Here is a 19,956-nt window from a genome sequence, read left to right on the forward strand (position 1 = left end):
CATCTCTGTGGTCCTTTGAGTTAGTGTGAGTTAATGGAAAATGTGTCAAAGAAAGAAAAGCATTTATGCCCTTGGTCCTTGCTGTGTCTGGGGGTATACCCATTCTTTAGCAGTGTGGATTTGTGCTTTTAGTCATGCAGTCCTGGCCTTATTCCAGAAGAGGGTATCTCAGGGCAATCTGTCTCATGTTCAGCAGACCATCTGTTCTGGTGACAAGTTCTCCACCTTGCTCAGGGCACTTTTGTCAAGTGCTGCTCTCTTATAAGGCCTGCCTTGAGTTTGCTTCAGTTCCGAAGCCATGCAGCCATGGTCCCCAGGAGCTATGACAGTTCCTGAATGTGGAACTCCAGAAATAGTGTGTTGGTGTCAGGCACTCGACTTCAGGATGCCAACTCAAGACTTTTGTAGCTGGCGAGCCTTTTCTGAGCTTTGTTGCCATAGCCCAAAGAACATGCTTTTTGTAGCTTTGCTCACTCCAGTAATGGGAGTCCAGTCCAGTCTTTTACTCTGAATAATCCTGCCTGATACTAATATGTTCATCCAAACAGGAAAAAAAATCCATTTTGAAATCAACCCTTTCAGCTGTAGGATGAATTTGAAATAGCTAGTTCCCAAGCTTTCTTGCGTCCCACTCTGTCCACCAAAAATCCCCACAAACAGCCCCCAAACCAGTGAAATAAAAAATAACAACTCTGCATTCTCATTGCCCCACAATGCCACCATGGGAAAATCAGCCATTTGTTCACATGGTATGTATTCATACACTGATGGAAGTGAGAAAGATTTTCCCTTTTCTTTATCAAAGGCCCTTGGTTTACCCTTTCCTTTTGAAAAGGAGAATGAGCAAAACAAATGCTTTTTATGGCTGTGTGGTTCTCCCCCCCTTTTTGTTTTGTTGTTTTTTTTGTTTTTTTTTAAGAATGCTTTAACCAACAGCTGTGGGCACCCTCTAGAGAGTCCAAAATCCCGTAGAGCACCTTGCAAAAAAAAATTTCTGAAAACATTACTGAAAACAGCCCCTTCCACACTGCATGTATGTTCCCTTTTGCCCCCCATGATTTCTTGATATTTATGCTATAGCAGATTTATCCCTTTTTCTCTTCTCTTTCTCTGTTGTGGTTTGTTGTTATTTTATAGTTTCTTTTCAGTGTTGATGCAAATTCCCTATTGTATTTCCCCTCTGTTCTAATCCAATTTCCATATTCTCTGTGATGTCTTTCCTTATCTTCATTTCCTCATTTCCTTCCTCTGCTTTCCATCAGCCTCCAAAAAAGATTTGGGATTATACTCCTGGAGATTGCTCTATCCTTACTAGAGAGGATAGAAAGGTAATTGTGTCTCACGTATGTTGCACTACAGCGTCTAGCGCGTATATATGTGTGTATGTGGTTTTCTTTTTTTTTTTCTTGTAGCATTGCTTGGGTTTTGTGTGCTTGTGAGTGATTTTCTTTTTTAATTGGGCTTGAGCTCATTAGCCTAACAATTAAGTAGCTAGAAAATTGATTTAATAAACAATTCTGAAATCATAATCAGCCATAATTTAGAGTGGTTGTTTTGCTATCTTGACGTGCAATGATAATTGTACTAACAGCATATTGCGTATTATTACAGTATCTTTTTTTTTCTTTACAGGTGGGTTTTATAACTTTATGGTTTGTAGAAATAGATTCTAGCAGGCCTGTGCATCTCTTGATTTTAATGTTAATTGCCTAAAACTGTTTCCTCTATAATGATTGAAACATGATTAGTTGCTAGTGATTTTCTGTGTATTGTCCATACCACCTTCCTCTTTTTCGATTAAAAAGGCTCTCTTTTTTTTTCAAAATTAACATTCCTTTGGTTTCCCCTAACCCTAAGCATTGTTTTCCCATTCTTCTTCTCCTTCTTTAACCAGAGTGATCTAGAAAAAGACCTCTACCTCTACCAGACTGAGTTAGAGGCAGATTTAGAAAAAATGGAGAAGCTTTATAAAGCACCACATAAAAAGCCACAGAAGGTATTTCCTATTCTTTTCATGCTGCCAATCCCCGTTTCCAAACTCTCTGCTCTAATCTATTCACTGCTGGATGATTATTAAATGAGGTTGGGATAAATAATGGTTCTGAGCATTCTGACTGCATGGCTTGCTGTGTTGCTGTCAGAAATAATAGAATGTGATGCTGAGAATCCAGCTTGAAATCCATTTCAGATACAGTGATTTTGTCTCTCACCCCACCACCACATCTGCATTCAGCTGCCCCCACCCCCATCCCAGTCCCCATTTCAGGTTTAGAGTTCAGTGTCTGCAAAAAAAAAACCTCTCTATTTTTCACATGAATAGGCAGCAGCAGCAATCAGCTTAAAATTCTTGGTTGGCGTGTCACGTCATCATCTTGTGCCTTTCAAGCGTGTTGCCATCTACTCTCCCTTCCTACAAGCCCCGCTCTCTGCTAGGAGCTCACGCCTACCCAAGATTTTGGATATTCCTGAGAGATTTTACACAATTTTCCTTATGCTGCACCTTGCCTTGGCCTTCTAGGGCAGGTCAGCTGCTGCTGCTGCTTGGAGGGTCTGCAGCACTCGAATCATGAAATGATAGATTAATTGGTAGCACGCCATTTTTTTCTTTTTTTTCCTGTTGCTGATTTTTTTGAAGCTGCGGCATTTCACCAGGACTTGGAAAAGCTGCTTTTTCAAACCCAAGATTTGCTTTTTCTTCCTAGATAGAAATCCTCACATAGATGAGGGGACACCAAATAGAGAATTGCTTCTAAAATTGCCTTCAATTTTTAAATAACATATCTAAGAAGCGTTAGATGGATTTAAAGCAAGAGGCTAAGAACTGGCTTTTGCTATTGAACCTGTGCAGCTGGCATTGCTTCCCTTAAGTAAGGAAACTGAACTGAAACATCGCTTTTCTTTTTAGAGCTTTGATATTTTTTGAATGCTGAGGAATGTATTGTGCTGCAGAAATGTAATACACCTTTAAAGCAAAGGCGGGCAGTGACCGGTTGGGGGAAAGCTTGGGGAAATAATTATGAGCATGTGTCTCCTGGTCATGGCCCAGCTGGTTATCTCTTCTTGCTTTTGGCTTTATTCACAATGACTCATTTGCAGACAAAAGAATAGGCACTGTGAAAAGGCATCGGCTGTGCTAAAAACCTGTCACTGCCCTGAAGGAACTCACGAAAATTGTTGCTTTTCTGCAAAGACATTGACAGCTTAAATTGCATTTAGATTTAAACCTCAATGTCTCCTATAGGCTAATATTGAAGTAATAGATGAAAAATTACTTAAGCAAGCCTTTTTCTTTCTCCTCACGTGTAAGTGCATATTGATGACTCCTTTGTTTGGACTTTTGCAGAATACAGCAGGTGTTACTCCTCTGGAAACTTCCACAGACCATTCTTCCTAGTAAGTTTTTCAATTGCTTGTTGATGTCTCTTTTAAATCTGAGGTCATGTAGGACAGGGTGTTGGATGTTGGAAATGCTTTGGCTTTTTGGGGGATGGATATAGACAAATGCATGTACCATAAGAATTATATGTGTGCTTTAGGTGAGTCCTGGTGCACTGTCTGCTTTTTGATCCAGAATGTGTTTTGAAGTGATTATATGACCGATTGCATTGTCTAAGATTGTGCTAGGCAGTGGCTTTAAAAAAATCAACAGACCTTTAACTTCATCTGATCAATTTTGCAAATTGACTGTATCTTCATGCAAGTAACATTATTGTGTGGAATACACAAAAATTGTTTGTTACACATGCGTGATAGATTGCCTGCTGCTAGAAATTCCACGTTGCATGCACCAGATCAGATGGATGCAGTTGATGAAAGGCAGTAATTTTCCAGCCTACAGGAAGGGAACAGTGGTAGGAGTAACAATACTTTTCAAAGATCTATTGGGCACTGCTTTTTCAGCAGAATATGTAATGAACAGTGTATTCTGTGTAAATGAGTTGTACATGGAGTTGATTTGTTTTAGAAGAAGAGCACACATCCAGAGCAAAATGCTGAGCTGTGTTACTTGAGTTATCCTGAGTTATTTGAGCCACAGAGCCAGCCCCTACTGTGAGCCTACTGCTCCTTGTAATTTTACTGAATGCTCCATGTCCATAGGCACAGTGATCCCCTCTATGAGGATGGTTTGTTAAAAAAGGCAGTTTCTCCTCCAGATGTCTATTAATATCATGTGTGTTCACTGCCCCTCTGGGGGCCTTAGAGGTCTCTTGTACTTCTTTCAACAAAGTTTCCTTCTGTCTGTGTTCATTCTGCTGGCAAACCCACACAACCACTGCAACTGTTTCATTTTGGTAGGAAGAGAACAATAAAATAAATGGAAATCCCAGAGATTAGCAAAAATATCATATGTTTGCAAGCAATTGGTAGGGTTTCTGTTCATGGCTGCACTATCTGTGCCACACAAAGCATTCAGGAATGCCAGTGGAGAGGAAGCAAGCTGAGTATGCTGGGAACGGGGCACAAGAGTGAGGCCCAGTGGGGTTGCACGTTTTTCCCGGCCCTTGCAGGCTGCTTGGGCTCCAAACCAGTACTGCTTGCTGGCTTGAATAAGGGAGCAGCTAGTAAAGAGATTCACCAAATGCCTCCTCTATCTCCCCCAGGTTTAGTCCCAAAGGAGGATTGGTTTAACCCTTTGTTTTTTAACCACTAGGCTAACAACTAACCTCAGGGTAATCATTATTCCCTGCAGCAAGTGGCTGGGTTTCCTCAGGTACCTGCCAAAGAGATGCACTCTTTGTCAAAGAGATATCCCTGATAAACAATAGCTTTGTAGCTATGGTCTGTTTGGGCATTATCTAGGTTGAAAAACTGACAGTATTCCCTTTCTCTTTCATGGTGCTTTTCATGAGCTTTTCCTCTAGAAAATAATTTTTGAGACGGCATATGACCTGGTTTTCCTTGTCCGGAAACTAAAGTCATCTTTGTGATCCAGACGTTGTGTAATTCCACCTCCATAGCCAGTCCTCTGATGTGTTTAAGGCTTTCTCTTTACCCCAGAAGTACAGCATCTATCCAAACTAAACAGATACATGTACAAATTTGTCCACAACAAACAGATATAACCACAAACATTTCCAAGTTCTCATAAATTTGAATCACTCTTGGACATCAGGATGTCAAATATTTCTATTAATTGGAAAATCTGTATATTTTTATTTTTTCAAATTTTCCAGCAGTCGTGCTTTGGCCTCAGAATAGCTTTGTGTGAGACTCCATCTTATTCTGAAGAGCCTGGTTGAGCACAAGAACTGGTATCAGTTTAGCTTAACTTTTAGGAAAACAGTCTGCCTGATTGCTTAGTAAGTTTTTTGTACCTGGAAAGGCAATTGATACCACGGCATTGTCAGTTATTCTTTTGGAGAGAAAACAGGGAAATCTAGAAATCAGATGTATGAGCATACTTGTGCTTAGGTTCATGACTAGAAAAAGGGATTTGCAATAAATTTCCATCCTTTAAAAACCTAAGAAATTAAAATTGTACTAATTTTAACATCATTCTGTTTATATATATGCATGGTATACCTAAAGTCCAGGATTTTTTATTCCCTGTAGTGGAAGCCTCTGGCAAAGCTGAACAGGATTGTGTGCATCTGGAAATTCCACTGGCAATTAAAACACTATTAAATCTATATCCCTTTACTATTGCTTCTCTGCACAGTCCCTCACTGACAGGCTTCAGAAACTGGTCAGGGAATCTTGAGCTGTAGTGTTGACTGGGAGGCTGAACTGGGTGAGATGACCCCCTGAGCAGCTGTGCTTTCTAAGAATGGGACAGGCATGGCTAGTGTTTAGGGAGAGAGAACTGGAAGCTGGAAGGTTTTGTGTACTTCCAGCTAGCCAGTGAATTTCATTGTGTCTGCAAAGAAATCATGCATCAGCTCTGTGACTGTTGTCTCATCTGTAAAACAGAGGAGTGCTTTCCTGCTGCCTGTTTTCTGCGGGACTAAGAGTGGGGAGTTCCCTCAAGTGGAGGATGCTTTGGTAGTGCCAAAGGCAGAACACTATTGCAATATATTCGTAACCTCTTCATCAGCATCAGTTCTTCATGCACAGTCTATTCTGTGTTTACAAGTGTGGTTATCTCTTAATTTACATTAAGCTCTCAGCAAACAGGTGTCACCTCCTGATGTCCCTTTCCTTTTTGTTGTGTATTCCAGCTCCACTTATTCACCTAACTACCATGCAGTGAAGAGGGAGTCAGAGCTAGCTGTGGGGGACCCTGCTGCCTTGGAGAATGAAAGGCAGATTTACAAGAGTGTGCTGGAAGGTGGAGATATCCCATTCCAGGGGCTGAGTGGTCTCAAGCGACCTTCGAGTTCTGCTTCCACAAAAGGTGGGTGGTTAGAACACTAACCTCTTCTCTGTTCTGCCAAGTGTCAAAAGCCAGGTGATGTGGGCAAGCTGTTGCAAGGTTTAGAGTCCTATTCAAACCAATTGAGATTTATGCTATCCTTCCACTTTGCCATCCCCGATGTTCCCTCCTTTTTTCTCTCAGACCACAATGGCCAATATTTTTAATGATGCCTTTAACTGATCCAGGTTCCTCTTCTCAAGAGAGATCAGCTCCCTCCATTCAGCACCTCAGCCACAGCCCATACCCTCATGTTCTTCCTCAAGGCTGCTTAGGCTGGCCTTGCTATCCATCTGCTCCCACTGCCTTGCCATTCTAGAGCCCTTCCCTGGCTTTTCTGTTCTTCCCACAGCAGTATCTCAGCAGGCCACACCAGTCTGCTGGCCTGGCTACCCTGGTGTAGCTGGTGCCCTGTGCTGCACAGCCTCCTGCCTGCCAGGGCTGTGCAGAGAATGCACTGACACTGAACCAGCAATTGCTGCCTGAACTAGCCCTGCAGGCTCCAGGAATGTGAGCCAGAAGAGACCAATCTCCTCCTCTTCTCTCCCCCTGCTGCAGACTCTCTAAAAGAGACAAAGAAGAGCATGACTCCCATCAGGGAATTGTACTGGGGAATGTATCTCTGAGCCAACTTCAACCTAAAAATGGCTTGAGATGGGGAGAGGACTGGAGAAGGAATGTGCTGGGTTTCTGAACTGCTCTCCCTAAAAATAGTACATCATACCAAAAAGGTCTCTCTGTCTCCATCTTCCAGCTGTTTTTCAGCATTTTGTCAGGCCTGTAGGGCAGGGAGTCAAACTGGATCTGAACAAAAAAATCTGTTCAAACAGTTCCCCAAACTGCAATTGAAGCTGAATGGTTATTTTGACATTTGAATTTGAACTCAAATCGGAAGCAGACCTAAAAACTGCAGTCTATGCTGAAACCAGACTGAATCCTATTAAAAAAAAAAAACAAACCAAAACCAAATAAACCATGTCCTGATCTGACCCCTTCAATTTTAAAGCAACCATGGCCAACCACATTGTCTGAAGGACACTCAGCTTATTCCTAGCATGGGGAATCTCTAAGCAGGCATCTCTTGGGTGAGGTCAGCTGATGTGCTGTGCTTGTGCTAGCTCAGTCAGCCTCTGGTTGTTTTCTTCCTCCCAGGAATAAACTGTTTGGCAAGCATTGTGGTAAGACCATAGTAGGTGTGATTACAGGCTTGGTATTAAGCCATTTTTGCAATGTTAGTGTCTCTGCATTCTTGCTGACACCCTGATCCTGCCCAGAGTTCAGCTGCCCTTTTCCATGGTGCCACAGCTTCCCTGGAAGCTCATGATGCTTAGCACTTTTTAGGAGGGTACCTTAAAAGTGCTCCAGATTTGCTTCTGGCCAAGTCTCTCATTTTAGAAACATTAGCAGCACTTCACCTAGTCCTCTAAGCGTGGCTTGTTTTGCAGTTTCTTCCTGCTTTTCTTTATGTTTTGGAATTTTGTTTCTTTAAAGTGCATTTTATGAAATCCAAGCATGTTCTTTCTCCTTTCTCAATAGCTTTCTAGCACTTAAGCTAACAGGTTGTATTTATTTTATTCTGCATGCTTACCAGTGGATCGTAAAGGTGGGAATGCTCATATGACCGCACCCTCTTCAGTTAATAGCCGAACCTTTAATGCTAGTCATACCGGTATGTTAGGTCACGCATGTAAGCATAAGAAGCCTTTATCAGCTGCCAAAGCCTGCATTACTGAAATCCTCCCTTCTAAATTCAAACCCAAACTAGCAGCTCCAGCTATTCTTGTGCAGGACAAGACGGGTATCTTGCTGTCTCATGAGAAAGCTCAAAGCTGCGAAAACCTTCGTAGCTCTACTGCCTTGTTTGATAATAAAAAGGCTTTCATGGTAGACATAGGGGAAAGCATAGAAAACATCTTGATGAAGTCGAAGCAAGAGTATGCCATTAAATCTGGCAGTACCATGAGCCTGCAGGAGTATGGCACCGACTCTAGGAAAGGCTACCTGTTCGCTGCCTCCAGAAAGAGTGGGGTGGAGTTTACAACACTCTATAAAGATATGCACCAGATCAACCGGTCCAGGATCCATTTGGACACAGTTTCCTCCTGCAGCGTGAAGGATATTGCATCTCAGTTTGAGAATGAAGCGAAGGACAGGATGGAGCACAGCCTTAGTCGAGAGGATTCAGAGCAGATCCCCAAAGACACCGTTTCCTCCCGTATCAGTGCCTTTGAGCAGCTGATCCAGAGATCCCGATCAATGCCCTCACTTGACTTTTCCATCGCACAAAACAAACCCACCACTTCTCTTCAGTCTAAAACTTGTCTGAGTGCTGCATACTCTGCAGAAATTCTTCTGGATTTGTCAAAAGCACACCAAGAAGAAAAGGATGTTCCCAGCTTTGCAGATAAATCGTCCCGCTCCTGCAGCAATGTGGAAGACACAGCTTCGGATGTCAGTGACATCATCCCTATGGACACACTTTCAGCTTGCACTGATGAGATAGATCTTCTCTCAAATGCCTCCAATGACAGTGGCAGCAGCAGCGGCAACCTGAATGGGCCTCAGAAGCATAAAACCAACAGATGCAAAGGCTCATGCCCAGCTTCCTACACCAGGTTCACTACCATCCGAAGGCATGAACAGCAGCAGGCCTCCAGGCACCCTGATTCCAAAGGAGATGTCTATGGGGACAGGCACATGCTCCCCAGAAATGTCTACCTAATGAGCCCGCTCCCATTCCGATTGAAAAAGCCCTTCCAACACAAATCCTGCAGAACTCCGCCCCCAGACTGCCTGGCAAGCCTGGCAGTGCCCAGCCCTGAGAATCCAGACGACCCCATACAGCTGCAGGGGAGTGTAGGGAACAAGAGTCACCACTCCCTGCACCAACCTTGCTCCAGAAGCGGTCCTCTTGCTCCCCGGCGCCTGTCCTCCTTTGACATTGTGGAGAGGCTTGGCTACTTCCCCACCATGGGATCTAGCCGGGATAGCTTCATGGGCCGGGCTGACATTCCTGACTCCTTAAACAATGGGAACCCTGTTTCATATGCCCTCTACCACAGCCTGGACACAAACAACAACCCGCAAAGTGAACTTGGGACGTACCTAGGAGGTGGTTTTTGTGTTCTTTACCAGTGTTCCTTTATCTGTCTTCTTTCTTCCATTCTCCTCTTTTCTTCCACATCCCTTGCATTTCTATGTCCCACCTTTACATTCCCTGACTCTCTGGTTTTCTCCCCCTAGTGTGTCTAATGTCCTTTTGTGTGTCTTGCTGAGCAGTTTTGTTCAGGGCTCGTTAACAGCTGCACTTCTGAGAAACAATTTCTGTTGCATTTCTAATCACATCAGGTTCAGTTTATCTCTCAAATGGCTCTGGGGAATGCAAGAATCTCAACATGAGATAATTTCTAGTCCTGTATCATTTACACACATGGGAATTATAAACCAAACCCAGATGATTTGCTTTAAGGAGTAGTTTCTCAAGGTCTAGTTGCGTGTGTGCGTGTGTGTATTAAACTTTTATCAACAGTAAAGTGCCAAATCATACTTTGATGACAGTGAATCTTTTCTTCACAAAGTCCTTCTATGTCTTTACTCTTTCCTGTATCATTATTTTCTCCCTGTTCTTGGATCTTTGTCCACATGTAGAGCCCAAAAGGGAAAAAAATGAAAATGGATAAATAATCAACATCTGATTGGCAATTTGGTCAATGACAATTGAGAATTCTTACTGTCATAATGGAAACAAATTGTTTAAAAATATTTCTTTTTTTCCTTTCTGGTTATGCTAGATAAATCCATGTGTATTTTAACTTCCTTATGTTGTTTTGAAGTAGATTCAGAATCACCAAGGCATTTTGCACCAGTTGATTACATGGAAACTCCAGAAGAAATCCTCCGCAGGCGGTATGATGATAAAGAGGTAATGCCCTCCTTTATGGCTTTGTAACAGTAGTAGCAGCTCCACATACAAGAAATACAGCATTCAGCCTTGCATAAGGATAGCTTGTAGGTCCATGGCTCTGTGTCCGGGAAGTTAGAGTAACAAGCAGTACCTAGTGTGTTTTACTTTCAATACTCTCTGCCACTGATTTGCTGTGTAATGTGTATAGTCCAGTTCAGCTTGTTTCAAATAAACTTGATAGCTCTTATCAATTGCACAAAGATACATACAGAGGCTTTAAGTAATATAAAAATGTTGGAAATGTATGTGAGAAGTGGTACAACACCCTAGTACTTGCAGAAAAAGATTGGTAATCTGTAATTGTTCTTCATGCTAGCAACTTGAGTCAGTATTAATCAAACTGGTGAAAACACTATTATTCCTGTAGTGGTCCTCAAGTTTTAAACAGTGAGTGCAAGATATTTTAAGCTATCAGAAATTGGTAAGTTTTCCCCGAGTGCAAACTAGAATACTCTTTATGGTGTCTGAAATTGTTGTCAACAGAACGTAGCGGTCCTTTTTGAAATGGCTGGGTAACAGTGGGACAAACTGAAATAATAGGAAAGCCACATAGACTTTTCAGCACTGAGTGTATTCAAGCTGAGTTAAAGAAGTTATGAAGTGCTTGCTTTCCTGGAAGATGGAACTAATTTCCCTTGCTGGTGGGGGGCGGGGGCTAAGTTTTGCTTTTAGTGTTAACTTTCTGAGTTCAGATAATGTTTATACATGCTTTGAAATATGGTAAAACCTGTTCTTAATTCCTGTGTGAAAAATGGTATTTTGCTGTCTTCTCCTGTGAAAGTTAGTAATTTCTCCACTTCAAAATGCAGCATGAAAACTCACATAAGGTAAAAATCCTGGATTCAGTATGACCTTCTGGTTTCAAATGCGTTAGCACACAGCTGAACTCTTCAGCCTACAGTCAGCCCCAGAAAGTGGAAGAATCCTTCTGCGCACATGCACAAGAATGCATGTTTCCATTTAACGCGCCAGAGACTTTAGAAATCCAAAATAATTTTTAGGTGTTTATTTACTTTATTTTGCAAAGTGTGTTACATGAGCCCAGAAGAAGTACAGGAGAACCTGAATGTGGTTAGGCACTCTCCCAAGCTCTTGGCAAGGCTTAGGAGAATTTGGTGCCTTGAAACTCAATGGGCTGATTCAGGTCTCTTGGAAGTCAATGAGAGATACTTCTTTTTGGTGGAAGGGGGTTTGGATCAGGTCTCTGCATTATCAGCAATCTTCTTAGAAGCTCCTAACACCTGCCCAAGACTTAGAAAAACTCCTCATTGACTTCCATCAGCTTTGGATCAGATCCTCTGTATGAGCTAGATTTCAGTTATGCCATAATGATGATGTACCTTCTGTGTTTGTAAAATCAAAGGGTATTGCTTAGTTAGTAGAAACAATATTTGATACTGAACTGCAAAGCCCCAGGTATTTGCAGGGAACTCAGGAATCTTAAGTCAAATTTATGGCAGCTTTTCAATGCCTTTAACTAGATGATTTACTGCCCATTTTATGCAATTTTATGGCAGAAACTTTTAGAGGACCAGAGACGGCTTAAACGTGAGCAAGAAGAAGCTGATATTGCCGCTAGAAGGCACACAGGGGTTATTCCAACGCACCATCAGTTTATCACTAATGAACGATTTGGGGACCTCCTAAATGTAGACGATACTGCAAAGAGGAAATCTGGGTCAGAGGTCTGTTTTAGTTACCTCAGTCTGCTGCTTGACCCAAAGCAATAATTGCCTCTCACAATGTTGTGCTTTAGGCCGACATTAGCTCTTCAGAGAATGTCGTTTGTTGTTTTTTTTCCACCTTCCCCTTTCCCATTCTGGCTTCATTTAGATCTGCTTTGACTTTTATGCCTGGTAAATTAATTGATATCTCTATACCAAGCTGCATATATTAAAGCATGCCTGCTGAGAATTGCTGGTGCACACCTGTGATGCATGCCTTTAAATATCAGCTACTTAGTCAATCAAAGGCATTCTACATCTTTTGCATCATATTGCTACATTGTCTTCTTGTCTGTGCCTTATGCTTAGAAACTTCATGTCTTGTTGATCCTGGCCATGTGGCTGCCACATAGTTGTGGGTTTTTTTAGAAATACATTGTTTCTTCTCTTGAAATATGCTTAACGTTCTTTAGAAACATTCAGAAAAAAAGTCTCAGCATGTTTCACTGCATTCAACTTGGCTGGACTTTCTGAAAGAGACAAAGGAGGAGGTACATATTTCTTCCATGAGCCCAAGGCACTTTGCTGGAGGGCTGGATGTTGTGTCCAGGTGTTATGGCCAAATGCCTTTCCTGCCTCACGTGGATTGCTGCTGGGCTCTTGAGAGCAGCTCTGTGTCCCCAGAGGTACTGCACTGTGGTGGTGGGTGAGGTGCTCACCATATGGATGGAGTGCACCTGTCTGCCCTTTAGTTTCAAATGCTCTGGAGCCTCATCAATGTGACTGCTTTGTATTTTATGCTCTCTTACCAAACTTACTGGAAAATTGTCTGAATTTTCTGTGCCCTTTAGAAAATTAGCCAAGTGAACCTTTTAGAGCCCAGGCCTGCTGTCAACATACATTTGGATTCTTTAGCCACTGAAGACTTTTTTTAAATGTGTGCCAAATTTATTCATATTTCCCTTTCACCTTTGTCTCTTTCCTACCAATTGATACAGAGTACATGGGTCACATTGCAGTATTCAGCAGGGCCAGATAATAATCAATAAGAGCCACATCAAATAATATCCTACTGTTTTTCCCAGCTAGTAAATTTTGTTTTTTCATTCAAGTGTCAAGAGAAATTTGGTTCTGGAGCCCCAGTAACTGTAGTTACTGGATCAGCTTTCATTCATCAGGGTTAGTCACATTAAAAGTTGACTGCTGTTACTTCCATTTCCTGTAGAACTCCTAATTATTGCTATGCCAGAAGTTGGCACTTTGTGTCCTGATGGGAGATGCCCATCCAGCATATTTGGACTGTAATACCAGTTGCACGCAAGCTTGTAGCAGAATACCTGCATTCAATTTCCTCCCCATGCTAATCTTAGCTGTAGAAAAGTTTGGGTGATTTTCCTCAGAAGAGGGTTGAAAACCTAATTATTATTTTAATATATTGATTTTTTTTTTATTTAATCTCCAGATGAGACCTGCTAGAGCCAAGTTTGACTTTAAAGCACAGACACTAAAGTAAGTACAGCTTGTTGCTCCTACCTGGAGTGTTCTTCCTCTGCTTTTTCCCTTAGGATGCAGCATTTTTGAAGTGTCATGTAATTGGATTCATGTTTTAGGGTGTCTTTCCAGTTCCCAAAGCAAAGTTGTCCATAGTAAGGCAGGGAAAAGTAATATGAACCTTGCAGATCATATCATCTAAAGGACCTTTAGAAAAATGTCTTCTTTCTCAGTGCATCTCTATCCCCCATGATTTTTAGGACAAACCTGCATTCTTTACTGCAACAAGTGAGTGCTCTGCCCTGTGGGTAGGTGGAGCCACAGGAGAAGAGCATCCTTTTCACTGTGCACAGGGTAGCCCATGGGCAGAAGTTAAACAGACGCCCAGCTCTAAGCTTGGCGTTTTCCTGATTCAGCACAAAGAAGTGTGCAGAGTGGTTACTGCTCTCCGGGCATCTATGGATACATCAGCAGATGTTTCAGATGTCAACGTTGTGCCTCCAAGCCCTGTTGTGGTCCTTTGGGTGAATCCCATGGCACTACTTGTTCTTTTTAGAGAAGACTGCTGTGAAGAGAAGGCCTGGAAAAGCCTCTGTGTCAGCATGAGCCTGGAGAAGCTCTCATTTTAATATTGCTAGAGAGGGAAGAAAGAAGAGCAGAATTCAGTGAAGGACCTCCATGAATGATCTAATGTCCTGAGAATATTTTTTATATGTTCTACAGGTGATGATTTGTAATAATTTAAATAGCATCTCCCCAGCACCTGTAATAAAGCTGAGGAAGATTAGGTGTAGCTGTTGTGTCCATTGAGTAGAACATACCAGAGTGCCAGACAAAAGTAAAGCAGAGCTTGTAAAAATCATCTTGGAAAAGACTATGTTGCTTATTTTCCTCTCGGGACCCAAGTGGTAAGTTTATGAGCCTAGTACAAGCTGGCCACAGTTCCTCAAGCTGCAGACATTCATAATTTTAGCACTGAAGCCTGTGGATTGAAATTCCAATTTTTAACCCAGCTGAGGTCAGTGACTGCTCAACCATAGGCTGACCATCAGTGTAATCATTGCAGGATGAACTTCACCATGTGAGTATGTTAATCTAATCAGCAGACTAGCTCCGATTAAAATCATATGTCTCTTTGGAAGGTGTTTGAGACGTGACTATTTCAAAACTTGAATTGAGGGCTGCCCATCATATCCAACATGGAAAGTAGCCAGTGTCATATTTGACTTGAGCTTTACCCCATTGCTTCTGGAGAGCATGTAGTTATTAGGGCCCTCACAAGGCCAACTTTTTTAACAGAATGCCCAAAGAAGAAGAGAAGTCTTGCACATCACAATATGAACAAAGTAATCCTCAACAATTAGCTTGTGCTTTGGGTGGAGCATGATGTGTATCAACATGCTGATGGACACCTTGGTACCTAGGGATTGCTGGACAGAAAAAGAACACATCTGTTCTCCTCCAGTGAAGTTCTGATGGAGTGCTTGTGTTGTTAACAGGGAACTTCCTCTGCAAAAAGGAGATATTGTTTACATTTACAAGCAGATTGACCAGAACTGGCTCGAAGGTGAACACCATGGCAGAGTTGGCATCTTCCCACGATCATATATAGAGGTAGCTGCTTTCCTTGCAGGTGTTCTCTTTGTCCGCTCCCTTTCTGCCCGAGACCAGTTTATGGGCTTCGTGTGTGAGACTTAGCTGATTCTCTTTGTTCATTCTAGTTCCTTCCACCGGCTGAGAAGGCTCAACCCAAAAAGCCATTACCATTGCAAGTATTGGAATATGGAGATGCTATTGCTAAGTTCAACTTCAATGGGGATACCCAAGTGGAAATGTCCTTCAGAAAGGTAGGACTTCTGTTGTGTTGATTAATTGAATCCAGACATGATGATGTTTTTTAGCACTAGTAACTTGCAATTTCCAAATGAAAGCTCCAATAAAATGGACTCTGTATTCAGAAAGGATTCCTCCTCATCACCCGTGTTTTTAATCCGAAGTCATTATGTAGCACATTGTGGTTTTTGTTGCAGGTAGGCTAAATCAAGAAGTGCCAATTGTTTCCTTAGGTCCAGCTGAGAAGATACTTTGAACAAGAGTGCTGGAAACATGGCTCTGCTAGGCAAATTAGATACTTGGTGACAGGTCTTTCCAGGTTGGTTCGATTCAGTGGAGGCCCACACAGTTACACAGTGATTACAGCTACACAGTTACCGTGATTTAGAAAAGAAGGAAACTGGATTCACCGTCCCCATGCTACAAGCCAAATCATTGAGCAAACCCGGTTGTGTGGTATTGAGGTGACTGGCTAGACTGACTGCAGGGTGAAGGTGTGGGAAGGGGTTGTGTAATGCCTGTTCAGAAGAAAGTCATCCATATTTAGATTAAGTAGCAGAAATTCTCCATCTCGACCAGCTTTCTGTTTTGATGCTGAGATTAGATCTTCTCTGTCTTCTCTTTTAATTATATATGAAGGTGAGGCTTGCAGTGTATATTAAGGATCTGGAAGTTACTTTGTCAGCAAAACATGGAGACCATAGAGAGACCTAGTTTAAACTGCAGACCTGTGCACACTTTCTGTGCACCTCATATGCCTAAGAGTCTCATGCTCAGCCTGAAATGGCTGGTTTCCATTTTTGACTGGCTTTAGCAAGTAGGGTCTTGAAAATGTGAGCATAACTGAATCTCTAGGCAGACCAAGTCAGTACCAGAAGATCTGCAATTTTTTCTTTCTCTGAACTGAAAAATATCATTCCCACCTGGAGTTTAGGATTAGGATAATTGGAAACAGGGTGAGAACCACCAATTATTTTAGGTCAGCTGCACCAAGATTTAAAATGTAATCTGCTTTGGAATGATTAAACGTGTTAAAATCAGAACTACATTGCTATTCCTTCCCACAGGGTGAAAGGATCACGTTGATTCGACGAGTGGATGAGAACTGGTATGAAGGAAGAATCTCTGGCACCAGTCGCCAAGGCATCTTCCCTGTCACGTACGTGGAGGTGCTCAAACGGCCAGTGGTCAAGAACGCCATTGACTATCCTGACCCACCCGTGTCCCTCTCCCCCAGCCGCAGCATGACAGCCTCACCACAGGTACTAGCACTAGATGCTGCCAGGTGCAACACCTTGCAGAACAGTGGGATAGTGCCATTCTTGTGCAAGAAGCAATAGCTGAAAGAAAGCTGTATTTATGACTAGAATTTTGTGCCATAAAGCCATGTGCTCCCTGCAGTAAGCTTCAGCTGCAGGAAGAGGTGATGTTTCATTTACCAGAAAGGTTAATGAACGGATCATTTGGGGATTTGGAGACTCAGCTTTTTATCTCTGATATGGAGCTTGAATCCAGGCCAGGTTGAAAGGGCTGCAGTTCACAGCCATGTGATTAAATTTCATTGCCGGAGATGGAATGAATTAGTGATCCAGAGTGATCCAGCTTCTCCTGAGTATGTGTTTACACTTCACACACCTTTACTGTGATGAGGGGAATTTTATATTATGACTCTTGGAACTGTCATAGTCTGTAAGGTTTTAAGAAGTGCTGTAGTCTGTAAGAGTCATTATATTGATCCCAATCAGCTTGAATTAAGCTGTATACCTGCCCCTGTATGATCTAACTCATGACCAGTGTTTCTGGGGAGAGGGTCAGGAGAACAGCTTGCATTATTTGAAAGTGCTGCTACATGAACTCAGGTTTTGAGAGCAGGTCAGTCTGGGATCTTCCATGAATATTAGATTCACTACAAACCATACTGCAGTTCAAAGAAAAAAATCAAAATGGCAGCAGGTAATTATATGGGCATGCCAGAATGTTTGCCATGGCAAACTTATCAGGGAGATAGTGAGTCTCTAAATCCCTTTGTTTTGCTCCCATCCTGCAAATACTCATGCCAGAGGAAGGTCAGCATACATGTCTGGGTCATGGCCATGAGGTTCTGGTGCATTTCCCTCTCACCCATGGGACCAAAACGAGGTCAAGACTGCAAGAAACATAAGGGGAGAACTGGATTGTAAGGAAGGGATATATGATACAGAAAGGATAGGAAAAAAGATGCTATGACTCATGCCTGTTGTCTGTCTGGATCTTTCCTAAAAGGAGTGTTTTCAGTCTTAGCCGCTGTGTTAAGAGGAAAAGCTTGTTTGGGATTCTTAGCCAAAGACGTTAGCTGAGCTTTTCTGTGAGCTTGGCAGCCTTTCCATAGCTGTTCCCTATCTTCCACAAGCTCCCTGCAAGCTTCTTCCTTCAATGGAAGGGATCACATCCACCTTTTTTTAGTTTTCTTTCCTATTCTTTTGATTCCTCCCCTATAAAGTCAGTACTCTCCCTAGTTTTTTGCCTGACTTGGCTGAGTACTGAGAAACAATCTGACAAGTGCTAATGTAGCTCTTCTCACCCATGCTGCCGGTGGTAAAAGGCAGGGCGTGGTAGTGTGTTCTGTCCTTTAAGCACAGGACCTATTTTAATCACCCGAAGAGCTAACAGCCACAGCTGGCTTTTTTGATCCCTTTCTCCTACACAGCTTCTGCAGTGCATGCTTGCTGAGGAGCAGGCATTGCTCATGCTGGAGTTGGATAAAATCAAAGTTCATTGCAGCGGTGAACTCTGGCTGGATCCACAATGTGAGTTGCTGGGAGCCCAGCTATTGCTGCCAGGCCAGTCCAAAGCTGCATTCTGCCATTATGATGGTGGCTTCATATGTTCCCTGAAGGACTTAGGGCTTATGGTATGAAGTCAGAGGTCACAAGGTGTTTTGTGTCTGGGATACTGGCAAAGGCTGGAGAAGGGTGTTAGCAGCACAGATGCAGGCTGGACTCTGTGGTTGGAGTAGTTGTGGACAGCATTGTCTCCAACACAGCAGAGCAGCCATAGAAAACTTATGCATGTGGTCACAGATCTGCTTCTCTCCACACTTGCTCTCTCTCCTCTTACTTTTGCTTGGTTTTGTATTTCCTTTATTATTTTTTTTTGTTCATTTCTTTCTTTTTCTCTCCTGCTTTTGTCTCCTTCAAGTCTCCCAGCTCTGAGCTGCTCCATACTCCAACTCCTCCGCCTTTGCCTTTTGCGCGCCGTGCTTTGTCTCCAGAGGTGCAGGCGGTCACATCCGAGTGGATTGCTCTGACCGTGGGAGTGTCTCCCAGCACCACTCCTGCCATAACTCCTCCATTGCCTCCTCCGCCCGAAGCCTCCCTCTCTCACACTGACTATCTCTCGCCTTCTGCTGCAGCCAGCCCTTCCCCCACAGTCAGCCTCCACCATTCTCATCTCTCTGGCTCCTCGACTCCCAGGTCCATTAGGTCCCCATTGCCCTCTTCCTCATCCAGACCTCAATCCTCTGCCCGCAGTTTCTACCAGGCCACTCCACAAAATGAAGAAAAGTTTGTTGACTCCTCTTCTCCCAGCATGACTTACTCTAACTCATCTCGCTGGGCAGTGGAGAGCCCCGAAAGCATCCTCGCAGAGCAGCATGACACCACTGCCAGCCAAGCCTGGCCCCCAAAGACAGGAGAGGGCAGCAGCCACCCTGAGCAGAGCGCTCATGCTGTCCCCAAGATCTCTGTTGAGCGTTGCCTGAAACCGTCCCAACTAGACATGCGTGCGAGCCCAGAAAGGAGACCTGTGGGTTCCTCTGAGGACAACCAGTTGTGTCAGGAGTTAATGGCTATTGTTCAGGGAGGTAAAACAGACAAAAGAGACGTGAGGAAAGGTGATACAGGAAAGTTTCAAAGCGGGGAAAAGAAGGTACTTCTGCATGTGTGTGTGCTGCTCTGAATCGCTGATTTTTGTTTAACTGGTGGGTTGACGTTTGTGCTGCTCTGCTGGCAAAGCAGAGCCAGTGGCTGCCACATGTCATTTTGATGATCTTAAGATATTTTTTCAGGGGTCACCAGTGGCATTCACTTATAGCAGATCAAAACGTTTTGGAAGACGGCTCAAGAGCAGTGTAGAAAAAATTATTCTAGAATAGATAACACAGGACTGACACAATCAGTCGCATCTAATGAGGGGATTGTCCCAGACAGTGGCTATTACCAGACACGTCAGATGAAAGTAACACACAAGCCCACTGTGCAGAATACTGACATTTTCTTGCTAATCAGAGATTTTACAGTGTGCACTGAATCATTTTTGGGTATAGAATTTGTTGGTTTTTCCTAAAACCAAGGACCAAAAAGTATTTTAAACATAAGCCTGGCTTCTAGAATCACAAAAGGTGTCCCCTGTTGATCCTGGAGTCTATGGTTTAGTGAACTTTAGTCTGGGATGTGCATGACTAAGAGAGTTTTGATTGTTTTGTATGTATTGAGGAGAAGTTATTACCTTTGCATTTCTAAAATGATATGAAAGGCTTTAGCCACAAAAGAGAATTAGACCTACTGATGCTTTCCCCCAGGAGTTTTTAGTTATATGCAGCCATATGTTATAATTAGAGGAAACACAGAGGGAAGTCTCCAGTAGCTTCTACAATATATCTTCAGCCCTCAGTC

General features: G+C 42.9%; 1 protein-coding gene across 5 annotated transcripts in view; it reads left to right on the forward strand.

Annotated features, from left to right (window-relative positions):
• The window catches only part of LOC115905384 (sorbin and SH3 domain-containing protein 1-like), a 158,587-nt gene that overhangs the window by 127,137 nt on the left and 11,494 nt on the right, over positions 1-19,956 (forward strand). For 3 of the 5 annotated variants that reach the window (XM_030951625.1, XM_030951626.1, XM_030951624.1), the window contains 10 exons: positions 1,895-1,996; positions 3,344-3,393; positions 6,159-6,334; positions 7,944-9,464; positions 10,189-10,274; positions 11,834-12,001; positions 13,443-13,489; positions 14,971-15,085; positions 15,193-15,318; positions 16,372-16,566. In XM_030951625.1, the coding sequence (XP_030807485.1) occupies positions 1,895-1,996; positions 3,344-3,393; positions 6,159-6,334; positions 7,944-9,464; positions 10,189-10,274; positions 11,834-12,001; positions 13,443-13,489; positions 14,971-15,085; positions 15,193-15,318; positions 16,372-16,566 (2,586 nt within the window). Of the gene's footprint in view, positions 1-1,054; positions 1,329-1,894; positions 1,997-3,343; positions 3,394-6,158; positions 6,335-7,943; positions 9,465-10,188; positions 10,275-11,833; positions 12,002-13,442; positions 13,490-14,970; positions 15,086-15,192; positions 15,319-16,371; positions 16,567-19,956 lie in introns of those variants that run through there. The other 2 variants (XM_030951627.1, XM_030951628.1) reach the window with 1 other exon arrangement.

This window comes from Camarhynchus parvulus, chromosome 6 (genome assembly GCF_901933205.1).
Source record: "Camarhynchus parvulus chromosome 6, STF_HiC, whole genome shotgun sequence".
Classification (NCBI taxonomy): domain Eukaryota; kingdom Metazoa; phylum Chordata; class Aves; order Passeriformes; family Thraupidae; genus Camarhynchus; species Camarhynchus parvulus.